Here is a 14180-nt window from a genome sequence, read left to right as displayed (position 1 = left end):
CACAGTGTTGTTTTTTGTTTTGTTTTGTTTTTATTTCTAATCCATCATAGAAACATACATGGTCTGAATTCAGTTAACTACATGATTCCACTTATCATGCTCTTGGATGTTGGGAGAATGGTTTGCTCTGCGTTTCTCAATGCTTGCTTTCAATTTTTATACTTGTCTTGTTGGAGATAGTAACAAACAGTTCGCAGGCTGCAACTGTTCCAGGGATCATACTTTAAGCAGCAGTGCCTTAAAAGGAGGGCTAGCTGTCTCTTTGCTTGCCCTCAGCATACTATGTGGCCAGAGCACTGGGTAGCTATTCTCTCTCCATCTACACCCCACCTACACTCCATCCCTAAGCAGAGGTGGGTGATTTCCATTATTCTCTGCAGGCATAGTCCCCTTGGCTTACTTGGCTTTTCCTATGAGCCACAGTCAGGACAAGTTGGTTTGGGTGACCTTGGTTTTACCTGTTGTCCCCCTTTTCCCCACCAGGCTCAGCAGGGAGCTGCAGGAGAAGGAGAAAGTCATTGAAGTCCTGCAGGCCAAGCTGGATGCTCGGTCCCTCACACCCTCCAGCAGCCGTGCCTTGTCTGACTCCCACCGCTCTCCCAGCAGCACCTCTTTCCTGTCTGATGAGCTGGAAGCCTGCTCTGACATGGACATAGCCAGCGAGTACACACACTATGAAGAGAAGAAAGCTTCTCCCAGTCACTCAGGTAGCCTCCACTTTCTGGGTGGTACCGTCTTTGTCTAGGCTGAGTGGAGACCTCAGGAAACAGGCCTTATAGCTCCACCATGGTGTGTATCAGGCTGAACATGGCCGTGGGGCCAAGTGCCATGCGCAGGCACCAAGTGGATCAGGATCTTTGCTCTGCTCCTGACTCTACACGTTACCTCTGTCACCCTGGCCTCCATGGGCGTGTACATGCTGTTGGGCACAATGTGAGCCATTGTGGGGAGAGTGAGAAGATCACGGCAGACTCTTCTTCGGTGACTCTGTCGGATAGATCTTCTTTAAGATGGAAAACCTCCTTCATCTCTCCTGCAATGATCTTGCTACTTACTCCTGAGCAGTGTTCCCTAAGTATATGTGGGTGTCCACAGATGCTGCTGGTCTTGCCTGATATTTTTGGAGTTGCCATTTTCATGTTTCAGAGCTCAGAGCACCATCATCCCTAAGGTGGTTTGCCTCACTATAGGAGCTGTCTGCAAGCAAGAAAATGAACAACTGCTAACAGTGCTTGTGCTTGGTTCTTTCCCTGAAAGCAAGACTCTAGCCCTGGTATCCCTGGGTAAATATATGGCCAGGATTCCAGTTCTCTGTAGAACATCAAACATTTTCTTTCATTCATGGGTTTTATAGATTCCATCCATCATTCGAGTCATTCTGCTGTGTTATCTTCTAAACCATCATCAACCAGTGCATCTCAGGGGGTTAAGGCCGAATCCAGCAGCAACCCCATCATCTTGCCAACTCCCCAGAATCCCCCCAAGGAGGCCAACCAGGCCCATTCAGGTATGCAACAGCCAATGGGGCAGAAGCCTCATCTCCTGTTTCTCTGCTGCCTGTTTGACTTTTCTTCAAGGACAGAGGTTTGGACTGTTAGGGGCCTAAATGCATCAAAACCTAGACAGAATCAAGAAACCATCCTCATTCGCCAGTTGTGTCTGATTTAAGAAAATATATTAGAAAATAAGTAATCCACATCAGGTTTTGATCTGCATACCAGCTTTGACCAGCAGTTGGCTAATCATTTAAAAAGAAACATTTTTATTGGTTTTCTCTTATTTTATCCTGGGAGCAAAGAGGCAAAATATTTCTCCCAGGATTACAACAGCCATAGGATGAAAAGAAATTCACATCTCCTGATCCACTGTATGTGTTCCCCATTAAATCTGCATGGTGATTCTCTTGCAAGAGGTAGTGCTACTTATTTCATAGCCAAGGATGCTGAGAACAGCCTCAGACAAGGTTCTGTTCATGGTACGTTACCATTAATGGATGTATGAATGGATTGGCAGTCCTTGATATGTACATAGTATATATCTTGGGGGCAGTTAAAGGGGTGCATTTCATTTACAAGTCCAGCTTAGTTGCCGGAGGGTACACTGCTCATTCACAGCCCTGTATCAGGGATGGCAAGGAAAAGGCAAACCTTGTCTTCACCTCCTACCTCCTACCATAGCTGGCTGGCTGCCTTCAGTGTGGTTTGTTGTGAGGTTTGACTTGAGTAGAGATGCTCCCAGAAGGCACAGTGCTTTCTTCTGCTGCCCTCATTTCCCTGAAGGCAATTCAATCATAATCTTAAGGAAGAGGAAGTGTTCCAGTGCTTCCTGAGCCTGGTTTCAAAGTTTCTAGGCCAGAGTGGGCAGCAGCTGGACAAGAATCATGAGGAAAAGCTGTGCTTCCAGAATTGTAGACATCTGCTTAAATGTTTTGGGTTCAAACAGAGCAGAAGATGAAGAAGAGAGGATTTAAAAATCAGAATGCCTCCTCAAAGAATGCCTGGGCTGTGTTACCTGGCAATTTGAGTGTATCTGCAGTATTCATCTGAAATGGTGTCAGCACCATTGGGATGTGTTTTAGGATGTAATCATTGTCTTCTACATTTGACATTCTCTATGGGTCAGCCTTGGTTTCTGCTCCCCCTCCATTGGGTACCTGCCCTTTAATTGCTTTTAGGGAAGAGGAAACAATTTTAAACATTGAAACTTGCCAGGGTTTCTAAAAACCTGTCTGTAGATGGGCTGCCTAAAGATCACCAGGGAAGAATTTTTTTTTTTTTTTTTTGAGACGGAGTCTCGCTCTGTTGCCCAGGCTAGAGTGCGGTGGCCGGATCTCAGCTCACTGCAAGCTCCGCCTCCCGGGTTCACGCCATTCTCCTGCCTCAGCCTCCCGAGTAGCTGGGACTACAGGCGCCCGCCACCTCGCCCGGCTAGTTTTTTGGGTTTTTTTTGTTTTTGTTTTTGTTTTTTAGTAGAGACGGGGTTTCACCATGTTAGCCAGGATGGTCTCGATCTCCTGACCTCGTGATCCGCCCGTCTCGGCCTCCGAAAGTGCTGGGATTACAGGCGTGAGCCACCGTGCCCGGCCGGGGAGACTTTTTTTAATGCAAATTTTCTGTTCCAAAAATTTATAATTCTCTAAGTCTACATTAAGGCCTAGACAGAATCAAGAAGGCCTAAAGAATCTACATATATTGAGAGTTTTTGCTATGTGATTTAAATGCCCAGAAGGGTTTACGGGCCATTTTGTCTAAGCCACGCTACCAACGCATCTATTTTTAATTTGGTGAATGAACGCATTGATTTGGAATTCTGAAGTTTGTTTCCATCAGAGTCCTGAACTGCATGCACTAGTAATGAAAATTTCCCCCACAGCCTTTGTTCATGTCTCTCCTACTCAGGATGGGACCTGGTGCCATCAGAGAGGAGTTCTAGGTAGAGAAAGAATCTTGTCCCAGGGCCAAGGACTGATACATGCTGGGAGCAGAGCCCCGCGGGCCCTTGAGAGGATTCAGGCTCTCTGACTTGTCCATGCCCAGGATTGCTGGGGTGGGTCTCAATAATGCCACCTTACCTTCTTTAGCCAATTGCTTTCAAGATGAACATAGAGGATGTATGCAGGATAGCCCTGGCAGGGGAGAAGAGGGAAGGTCAACCAGGCCAGCCTCTCTGGTAGCAATGGTACCCTTGGCTATCTTATCCTGTACCACTAAGGTAATAGCCACTACACAGGGTGATGTCTGGTCAGGGAATGGTTTGACCTTCTCAATCTTTTACCCATTCTTTCTCTCATTTTCTCTTGATGATGTGTCTCTTTTCTCCCTAACTTTCTGTTCCTAGGCTTTCATTTTCACTCCATACCCAAGCTGGCTAGCCTTCCTCAGGCACCATTGCCCTCAGCTCCATCCAGCTTCCTGCCTTTCAGCCCCACTGGCCCTCCCCTCCTTGGCTGCTGTGAGACACCGGTGGTCTCCTTGGCTGAGGCTCAGCAGGAGCTGCAGATGCTGCAGAAGCAGTTGGGAGAAAGTGAGCACTTCTGCATTTGTGTGCTTGCGAATGGCAGCCCCACACTGTGTTGCTCTGCATGGCTCGGGCTGGATGGCAGAGTTTAAAAACGCAACACGGGTACACGTTACAAATGGAAGACTGAGGGAAAGCTCTGCTTGCTTATTTTTTGGAAATGTATTTCCTGTTATTTCTCTGGTGTGTATGTCTCGTCAGTTAACAGGTAGATACGTTCACGAGGCTCTAGAGCTAGTGCTCTCACACTGTAGACACCGCTGGATACCACCAAGTATGCCGAATCCCTGACAGACTGGTGGACTGCTCACTGGTAGGGGATGGGAGAGAGATGTTATGCTTTGCCTATGCAGGATGAAGTGGCCAAGAAAAAGATGGCCACATTCAGTGGGATCCTTTGTGTGGCTATTAGATTTTTCTGCTGTGAAATGCTGTTAATCAAGTTCAGTTCCTGACATCATTAGGTTGGAGCAAAAAGGGTAATGGTAGAGGGATTCAGAAGAGGAAACGATGAGCCACTTTTCCTACTGCACAGGGTTCATCCCTGCGCTGGGACAGGTGACACGTAGGCAGCTTAGAACCACAGCACCAGCCATGGCATCTGACTGTGAATCCCATCCTCTGACTCCCAAAGATAATTGACCTTATGTAGTTATGTAGACTGTGGACAGTCACCTTTTAGAAAACGCTTGGATAGACTTGTAGGCTGGATGCTCATCATAAATTTAGTGTGCTGGTGGTCACTGATAGCTTAGAAAAAAATGATAAACCTTCACAAGAATTTGCTCTCTCATAGCACCTTAAGCACAACAGGTAGAAAGCAGTTTGAATGAACTTAAACTCATTTGTCAGGCGCTTTCTGTGCCTGTAAAGAAGCTTAGGTGAGCCAGAGACTGATAGGGTCACCATGCCAGCAGTTTCCAGTGACGCAAGACAACAGCCAAGAATTTGCGTCCCCCTCCCTGTAGCCCCAAATGTCATCATGTGGACCAGCCTATTTCTTTTTCCTTCTTCCTCTTTTTTTTTTTTTTTTTTTTTTTTTTTTTTTTTTTTTTTTTTGAGGTAGGGTCTCACTTTATCACCCAGACTGAAGTGCAGTGGCACGATCTCAGCTCACTGCAGCCTTGACCTGCTGGGCTCAAGCAACTCTCCCACCTCAGCCCCCCTAGTAGCTGGGATTACAGGTGTGTGTCACCACACCTGGCTAAGTTTTGTACTTTTTGTAGAGACAGGGTTTCGCCATGTTGCCAAGACTGGTCTAGAGCTCCTGAGCTCAAGTGATTGGCCCACCTAGGTTTCTGAAAGTGCTGGGATTACAGGCATGAGCCACTGCACCTGGCGTAGCCTATCTATTTTGTCAACCCAGGAAATGGATATTTTGTCCAGTGCAGGGAACTCTAAAGCTCAGGAAAGTGAAGTTACTTATTCAAGGTCACTAGTAAGTGGGAGAAATGGGCGTGAATCTGGTCTTCTGCTCCAGGTTTCATGTTTCTGTTATATCTTTTCTACTTAGGATGGCTTTGTCACCATCCTGCTTAGAGTATGGGGCTGAGCTCAACTGATCAAACTCCGGGGACTCCTTGCAATAATTTTTCCCTCTCTTTAGAGACCAGTAGGAGATGCTGGTGTTTCTAACCTAAAACTTGTTACTTTACCAGTTCTGGCTCCAACAATGGATGGGCAACAAATGTGCCCCATGACAAACGGCAAGAGTATTTTCTAGCTTCCATTTCTTCCCCTTGCCTCCTTTTCCTTTATCTTTCCACATTTGTCCATTTGTCTTTGCCCAAAGGGAAGGATGAAAGGAGAGCACTGTCCATGAAAAAGGGTAGGGTCTGTTGTTTGGGGTTAAATTGGAATTACATCAAGTCTGAGGCCATTGACCGGAGTTCAAATGGTCCCTGCCTAGATGAGGAAGATTGTAGCCCTTTCTTTCTCCACCTGAAGTCAAGGTCCTCTCCAAGGGACCATTGCTTATCCAAGCTCATCGTTTGCTTTGAGCCAGGTTTCCATGTGGCCAGTGGTGCATGGTGGCCTCTCAGGTCCCTGGGTTAAAATCTTGTGCAAGAGTCTATATGGTATCTTTGCATGGTTTAGAGCATGTACTGTGTATTGTGTGGCCAAGGGACTGGAACATGAGAATACTGATCACTGTTACTGATAGACTTAAAACCTCACATGGCCTTGATTAAAAAGTAAGCTGACTGTCTACACACTGATTTCCCCCTTTGCCTTGTGTTCAGATGGGGTTGAAGGCAGTTTGAAAGAGGTAGGAAATCATGTATTTGTTGCATCTCTTCTAAAATGTAGGTGCTTAAATTTTTAATCTTCTTCCTTAACTAAGTGATCCTAATGAACATCTAGTATTTTGCAAGTTGGAAGAGAGACTCATGACAACAATTCTCAAACTTCTGCCTATTAGAATCACCTAGAATGAATTTAAAACATCCATTGTTCAAGATGTATCCCATATTGATTAAGGCAAAATCTCTGGAATCCAGGAATCAGTATGTTTCCATACTTTCTCAGGTGATTCCAATATGTACCCAAATTTGAGAACTAGCTACAAGTGGTGCTAAAAACTGGCAAGTGGCAATTACACTAACCCCTCCGAGGAGTTTGGCTTGGTTGGAAGGGACAATGACCTCACTTGCTTAGGAGCAGCTACCTGTCTATTCTGCTGCCCGTGTTCATAATCCCTGAAAGAAAGCAGGCTTCTGAATTTTCTCCTAAACTGTGTCTCTGCCCACCTCTTTCCCCATCTCCCCTATGCTGGGCTTCTTTTTACAGAGAACTGGAGATGACGGGGCTCAAGAGAAAGGCCTATGATTTCAAAGGGTCTATGAAAATATCAGCCTGTGAAATGAAAGGTCCTACCTGCCTCTGTGGAATAGTATTCAATGATTCTTTAGACAGGAGTCATGACATTTTGCAGCTCCTTGAGATATGTTGGATGGGATCCAAATGAATACTTGCCTTACATAGACCCTTCCCCAGCCTCAGCAAAGAGTTCTTCAGTCTGGAGGAACTAGGGACACCATATCCAACTTGACTTCATGTCCCCTTTCTCATCTGAAAAACTCCAAGGTGGAACTGACATATGGACTGGTTAGTTTCAGGGGAAGGCAAGTACATGTAGACAAACAAATGTTCGTGTTCACAGGTAAGCTTAATCCTGTATGCCACTGCTCTCACAACTTCTAACTGTGGGAGTGAATCCTACTTTTAGAACTTTCCTTGGAGTCTGTCATGAAGGATTATAGTAGGAGCCAGGAGTGGGGCCACTGGACTTTTCCATTGTATATACTGATGACTTTAAGATACTTTATTCTCTACCTCTTGTGTCTGCTGCCAGGAAATACAAAGGGTGAGAGTTACAACCTCTAGGTTACGAGCCTTAGTCTAATTAGTATACCACAGTGAACTGGGATCTCTGACATTCCACGGGTCTCCTTTTAGTCTCTATTCTTAGCAATCACACACTTCCTTGCAAATCCTTCCTTTCTGACACTGCATTTGCTTATTGCTCGTGTTTCTTTCTGCCCAGGTGCCAGCACCATTCCTCCTGCTTCCACAGCTACATTGCCGAGCAACGACTTAGAAGCCGGCTCTTCCCACTACCTCAACTCTGCCCAGCCTCACTCTCCTCCAAGAGGCACCATAGAACTGGGAAGAATCCTGGAGCCTGGGTACCTGGGCAGCAGTGGCCAGTGGGACATGATGAGGCCTCAGAAAGGGAGTGTATCTGGGGACCTATCCTCAGGCTCCTCTGTGTACCAGCTTAACTCCAAACCCACAGGTAAAGCACAAAGTGGAGACGGCAGCCTTTGAAAAGAAGTTTCATTCGGAGTCTACTCTTTTCCTACTCAGGCAGGTCTTTGATTCCTCCTCCATCCCTGGCTCACAGAGTGGGTATAAAATGCAAGAGCTGTATCAGGGCTCAGTCCTTTCCAAGTACATTTCTTTATTCTCCTGCCCAGGGCCTCAGTGCTCTGTAGGGATATGGGAAAGTCAGGGACCCACCTCTTGTGCTCTCATACTCATGTCCTTCCGTCTTCCTGCAGCCTGGCCTCTTTGCAGCCCACTGTCTTAGACCCCTCCATAATGCCAGGCATAGATGGGACTTTCTTCCATCAGTCAGGACTTGTCACAGGAAAGGGTGCAAGGGTGCAGCTCCCCGACCCTGCACATATATCCTGTGCACAAAACTCAGTCACAGCAAGTGGAGAGGTATAGCTAAGTTCATAAATGCTAGGATGCCACTTAGTTCCAACAGTAAGACAATCATAATTTTCGGGAAAAGACTGAGCCCAAAGCAAAATGGTGCAGTTAATGTCTGGTGTAAGCATCCCTCTGACTTTTCTGCATCTTTTACCTTTGTTTGGTTGGGGGAGAGGGGGTGTCGTCCCCTCTCTAATTTGCCTTCAGATCTCTAGATCCTTCCAGGCTATTCTTTCATCTTCCATATTAAAAGCGATTTCAGGGACACATTCAGTGTCAGTCATTAACCACATAGGGTGACTGTAAGATCGCATACTTTTACTTTAGGCCTTCTTTCTAAGGGTGGGAGGAAGGGCTTTGTCCCTTGCTAAAGAATGTTTGTCATGCGTCAGTAAGAAGAAAGGTAGAGTGAGGGCTCACCTATCATCCTCATAGTCACACCCAGGAGGTGGCCATACCTTTCCAGATGCTAGACAGGCCTTGTCCAGAGCCCTCAGTTATTTTTCTAAAACATGTGGAACTCTCACAAGACCCCTGTGTGGGAGGAGGCCCATGGAGACTTTTTAGCAAGTGACTGTTATGTGTTTGAAAGCACATTTACTCTTTAAACAAAACTACCATTCCTTTGGGTGTCCATGTGAGAGGACACAGTTGGCAGAAGGCTAGTGATATTTACGTGTCTTTCTGCAAGACCCGTGGCTGAGCCCCACCCCCATCAGTAACCAGGATTCTCCATCTCCCACCTCTCTCCATGTCCTGGTGGTTTGGCTGCAGGGGCTGACCTGCTGGAAGAGCATCTTGGTGAAATCCGGAACCTGCGCCAGCGCCTGGAGGAGTCCATCTGCATCAATGACCGCCTACGGGAGCAACTGGAACACCGACTGAGCTCTGCTGCTCGTGGAAGTGGTAGGAGAGGCCCAGACCCTCCTGTTTCTGGCTCTATTTAGGGACCTTTAGGCAGAGCTTCACAGATATTCTTTACTTCACTTGCTCCTTATGAACAGTCCAGCAAGGGAGGTGGCCAAGTACTGTCATCCCTACTTTCTGAATATATCTGAGATTAGAGAGTAACTCTCTTTAAGGCAGAACTAGGTCTGGTCCCCAGAATCACCTGACTTCTCACCCCATACTTAATCTGCTTATGTACTGCCTGCTGATGTCTATGCCTTTGTTGTGTGATTGACAAGTGGTAGAGCCAGGTCTGTAAGGGTCCTCCCAACTCCCCCGCTGGCTGCTATACCAAGGTTGCCTTTCTCCTTACACTCTTCTTCCGAGCTGCTGTCACATGGAGGCCAGTCTTTCCATATGTTGTTGTCTGGCCTATACCACAGCAGCAGCTATTTAGGGAGATCAAGCCTCCTGCACCATTGCAGTTATGGCATGTGATGATGCATGCAAAGAATCCACTGAGAAGAGGCACACAGAAAACATGTATCCAGCCCCCCATGCTTCATTCTGGGTCAGGCCTTGAGTCGTTGGGGTTTTCTGCTGGGTTGGGGCAGTATCTTTGAGAGATAAAGAATGGGAAATTTTTGGAAGCTTCTGTTACCCGAATGTGTACTTTCTGGGACAGGATCCACCTCTAACTTCTGCAGTCAGGGCCTGGAGTCCATACCTCAGCTCTGCAATGAGAACAGAGTCCTCAGGGAAGAAAATCGAAGACTTCAGGCTCAACTGAGTTATGTTTCCAGAGGTACGTGGTCAAAACCCACAAACTGTGGTCACTATTAAGTTTCTTTCTTCCCTGGCCACACTAATCACCAACTGGAGAAGCAAACAGAAGAAGGTAAGGTAACAGAGCTGCTCAGATCCACCAACCCAAACTTACAGCTATTCTCAGTCTAGAGAAGGCTGCTTTCTAAGATGTTCCAACTATGGGCCCCTCAGACTCCTAGTCCCCAGGAGCGAAGAGCTCTAGGAAATCCATCATTTCTGCACAAGCCCACCTGCATATATCCAGAGTCATGAGCTATCAATCTGGATACCAGTCTGGTATCTGTTCTACCTCCCTTCACTCACAACTGTTTTGGAACCAATAAAGGAGGGAGTGTGAATGCCTATCTTCCCTCTCAAGCTTCTCCGGACTTTACTGCAGCAGCATGTGTCCCTCCTGGCCCTGCTCTGCCATCCCTCTGCCTCCTCACCACATCCCTCACTCATACACTCAGGGCTCCTCTCTGGTCAGTACTCCTATGATTCCGTGCCAAGTGGCACTAGCAAATTCCCCCCAGCACTTTCCCAGCCCTAGCCAGGGGGCGCTCACAGGTGGGCATCATTTCTCGTGTGGCTGGGAGGCTGCTGACCTTGGTGTTAGTCTACTTGATCAGATCAATGTATTATTAATAACATATTGAACAGCCATAAATAGACTAAGAGTAGTGTCCAAAAGGATTAAGCCCAGAACGAAGAAATGTTTGTGGAAAAGGAAAAAGCCACCAAGAGATATTTCTAAATTAGCTACCTTAATTAATTTAATTAATTGATTTCTATGTTAGCAAGAAGAGTTAAAAGGAAAGGTCACTGCTGGGGGATGATAACAAAAGTTAACAGATAAGAAAGAAGTCAGAACTACTAAGCTACCATTGCATGCTTGGAGAGAATAGAACAGACCTCACAGGTGAGAAGACAGTAAGAAGACAGTAAGAGATTTAAACGAGTACAATTCGCCAGGCTTAGGTGAATCTTTCCCCAGAGGATTATTGAACCTGCAGCTGTATTTTCAGAGTCCCTTCAATAATCTTTGACAACTTGTGAAAATCAGAGAACTGCTGCAAGTTCCAGAAAAGAACAAATATCCCAGTTTTCAAAATAATGAAAATTATATATTCCAAAAAGAAATCTTGATGTTGATCTTTGTCAAAATTCAAGAATGGATTATTGAACAGATGGTGTGTGAGCACCTGGAAAATGGTGAGCATTAGAAACCAGAATTTCTCTAAGAGCAAGGTAGGACAGATTAAATAAGTGGAATGAAGGGTTTTGCAAAGAGAGAAATGCACCATTCTCCAGGCTGCGGGGTATGTTGAGCCAGCATTCTCTTCCCAACCAACATAGGGCCTTCCTTTCCTGCTCCTTGGCTTTGTTTCAGGGTGTATGTGCTTGGGGTTATCTTTCTGCTGAGCTCTAGCCCCATCATAATAAATCAATCCTCCTGTGTTCTCTCACCAGAGCACTCCCAGGAAACGGAAAGCCTGAGGGAGGCTCTGCTGTCCTCTCGATCCCACCTTCAAGAGCTGGAAAAGGAGCTGGAGCACCAGAAGGTGGAAAGGCAGCAGCTTTTGGAAGACTTGAGGGAGAAGCAGCAAGAGGTCTTGCATTTCAGGGAGGAACGTCTTTCCCTCCAGGAAAACGACTCCAGGTAAGAGGGGACCCACTGACAGAGAAGGAAGCATTCTTCATTCTTATGTTCATTCTTACATTAGAAGACGGGATATTGGCAAGACAATTGGTGTCCTCTTTTGGAAACCTCAATGTTCCCTCTGCTATTCCTGATTTTTGTGTGTTGGGGCAGGGGGCGCTTTCAGCAGAAGAAAGGACTTCTCTGGGAATGCCTTGTCACTCCCAAGTTGAGAGAGTAAAACTCTGTTGTAGAAGTCTTCAGTATATGAGACACATGAAAAAGAAGGGTTTCCATGCTTTCAGTTAGATATAGGACATTAGTCTCACCATCACCTAGGAAGCTTCTATACTGGCTGTGATGCTTGGTCCCAGCATAAGCCCTGTAACTGCTTGTCAGAATGCAAAGAGCACTGTAGGAGCAGTAAGGAGACTGCTGGTGTGTCTGTTCTGCTCTGAACTAATGTAGGTAATGGTGTGTTTTCAAGCAAAGTTACTTGACCTCCCTTAGCCTCCATTTCCACATCTGCAAAATAAAAGTGATGGTCTTCATGACCCCCTGAGTTGACATCTGGCTCTCAGCTTATTGCTTTCATGTGGCTGAGTGGCTCTGCCATCTCAGTGGGCCTTGCCTCTCCCTGGTCAGACTGCAGCACAAGCTGGTCCTCCTGCAGCAACAGTGTGAAGAGAAACAGCAGCTCTTTGAGTCCCTCCAGTCAGAGCTACAAATCTATGAAGCACTTTATGGCAATTCCAAGAAGGGGCTGAAAGGTATGTGTTCTTCTCCCCTCACCCCATGAGCTTTTTGCCCTCGCATAGCATGCTAGTGAGGTCTTTCCTTTGGGAGTTGTGGAGATCATGGGAAGTGACAGAGTTCTATCTCAGAAACCCCCACCCGAGCCTGGGACTTCCAGTAGGAACTCTCATACACAAAGCTCAAGGGGACAGGTTGGTGGCATGAGCAAGATCCAGCCTGATCATTCCTAATTACTGTAAGAAAATCTAGACATTCCTATCAATGTCTAGATTATAACATTTTTAAAGCAAAAGAACTGTCCTAATGATATCATCATTTGAAAAGGCCTTTAATATTGTCGGTAATACATACTGACAACCCATTCAGCCCAATGCAGCAGGCAGTCTGCTCCCACCGTGACCCTTTCCCTAGTGACATCTGGCTCTCAGTTTATTTCATTTAATTTTCGTAAGTCCTGATTTAGTTTCCTGATTTTCTAAAGAGAAGGTGAACTGGAACGTGAAGAAATACAGTGGCTTACCAGGCTGGGTGAATAGCTTAAGTACAAAGTCGTGGTGAGTGTTGAGTCAGTGGGGACCAGCCTGCCCACAGGAAAAAATTAAGAGACACGAAAACAAAAAAACCTTATAGAAATACCACTAATAGGACCTAAATTTCACTCCTGGACTTAAATAATAAGGACATTTATTGAAGACTTTGCTGCCTGCTGAAATAATAATCTAATATTTGAGAATTTTGATATATTTCTTCATTCTTTTTTAAATGGAGAAGGGTACTTAAAACATAATAAGTCACAGCAGGCTGAACAGAGGACTGACATCAATGTCATGAAATTTAGCAAAGATAAAAAGCAAAATCCTGAGCTCGATGAAAAATATCAGTGATAGAAATATAGGATGAGGGTAGAAATATAGGACAGGCAGCAGTTCATGGACTTGAGGGTTTGGGGTTTGGTAGAAACATGTTCACACAACTAAGGCGTAGGCCAAAGTTTGGTAGAAATGCCAGCTCAAACTGACATTACAGTAGTGTAAGTGTGATGTTCACCTGTGGAGGCCATGTCTAAAATATTGTTAGATTAAGAGGCACCATCTTTGAAAAGGGCATTGACACACTAAGGAACATAATGAAGACAGGGCGCACAATGGTGTGGCCCAGAAATCTCCAACTGGTCAAAGAAACTAAAGAAATTTAGGCTTGCAAAAGATCTTCAGGACATGAGAACTGGCTTCGGGTATTTGAAGAACTGTCAGGTGAAAAAAACTCATGTATATTTTATGTCCCTTCAGAGGGCTAGACAAAGGGTGAAGGGCAGTGGAATTTAGATTCGAATTATCATAAATCCTGATTTAGTTTCCTGATTTTCTAACGAGAAGGTGAACTGGAACTTGAAGAAATACAGGGGGCTCACCAGGCTGGGAGAATAGCTTAAGTACAAAGTCATGGTGAGTGTTGGGTCAGTGGGGACCAGCCTGCCCACAGGAGAAGCTTCGGGTTGGGGGCGTGAGAAGTCAGGATGGAGGAGCAGAGTCCCCAAATCTTGAAAGCTCACAGGTCAGGGTGAAAGTTGACATTCTGTATAGTAGATAATTAAACTAAGTCTGTTCTTTTTCAAAGAAGATAAGCATATAATGAAAACAGAACTTTAAGATGCTAAGCCTCAGGGGATGTCCTGGAGTTGGGAGACATTAGAATCTGGGAAACCTATTGGATGGGTCTAGCGCTATTCTGGCACATTAAGAGATGACAGTCTAATATAAGGTGCTACTGGGAAGATGAAAGGGTATAGATAGATTTTAAAAAATCTCTTTAAAAAATAAGCAAAATTTAGTGAGAAGTTGGATTGAGG

General features: G+C 45.6%; 2 protein-coding genes across 35 annotated transcripts in view; one reads left to right on the top strand and one right to left on the bottom strand.

Annotated features, from left to right (window-relative positions):
- LOC102127036 (NBPF family member NBPF4) overlaps window positions 1-14180 on the bottom strand; it is a 635890-nt gene that overhangs the window by 566075 nt on the left and 55635 nt on the right.
- PDE4DIPP2 (myomegalin) overlaps window positions 1-14180 on the top strand; it is a 220654-nt gene that overhangs the window by 195404 nt on the left and 11070 nt on the right. For 17 of the 34 annotated variants that reach the window (XR_012415703.1, XM_073997215.1, XM_005542131.4 and 14 more), the window contains 8 exons: window positions 484-707; window positions 1355-1507; window positions 3838-4023; window positions 7565-7816; window positions 9013-9144; window positions 9812-9931; window positions 11407-11596; window positions 12221-12345. Coding sequence is in view for 33 of the 34 variants with exons in the window: in XM_073997215.1 (XP_073853316.1) it covers window positions 484-707; window positions 1355-1507; window positions 3838-4023; window positions 7565-7816; window positions 9013-9144; window positions 9812-9931; window positions 11407-11596; window positions 12221-12345 (1382 nt within the window). In the remaining variant the exon portion in view is untranslated. The remainder of the gene's footprint in view (window positions 1-483; window positions 708-1354; window positions 1508-3837; window positions 4024-7564; window positions 7817-9012; window positions 9145-9811; window positions 9932-11406; window positions 11597-12220; window positions 12346-14180) is intronic. The other 17 variants (XM_045381943.2, XM_045382097.2, XM_045381630.2 and 14 more) reach the window with 2 other exon arrangements.

The sequence above is a fragment of the Macaca fascicularis genome, chromosome 1 (genome assembly GCF_037993035.2).
Source record: "Macaca fascicularis isolate 582-1 chromosome 1, T2T-MFA8v1.1".
Lineage (NCBI taxonomy): Eukaryota > Metazoa > Chordata > Mammalia > Primates > Cercopithecidae > Macaca > Macaca fascicularis.
The sequence above is the reverse complement of the archived record's forward strand: the minus strand, read 5'-3'. Positions and strand labels throughout refer to the sequence as shown.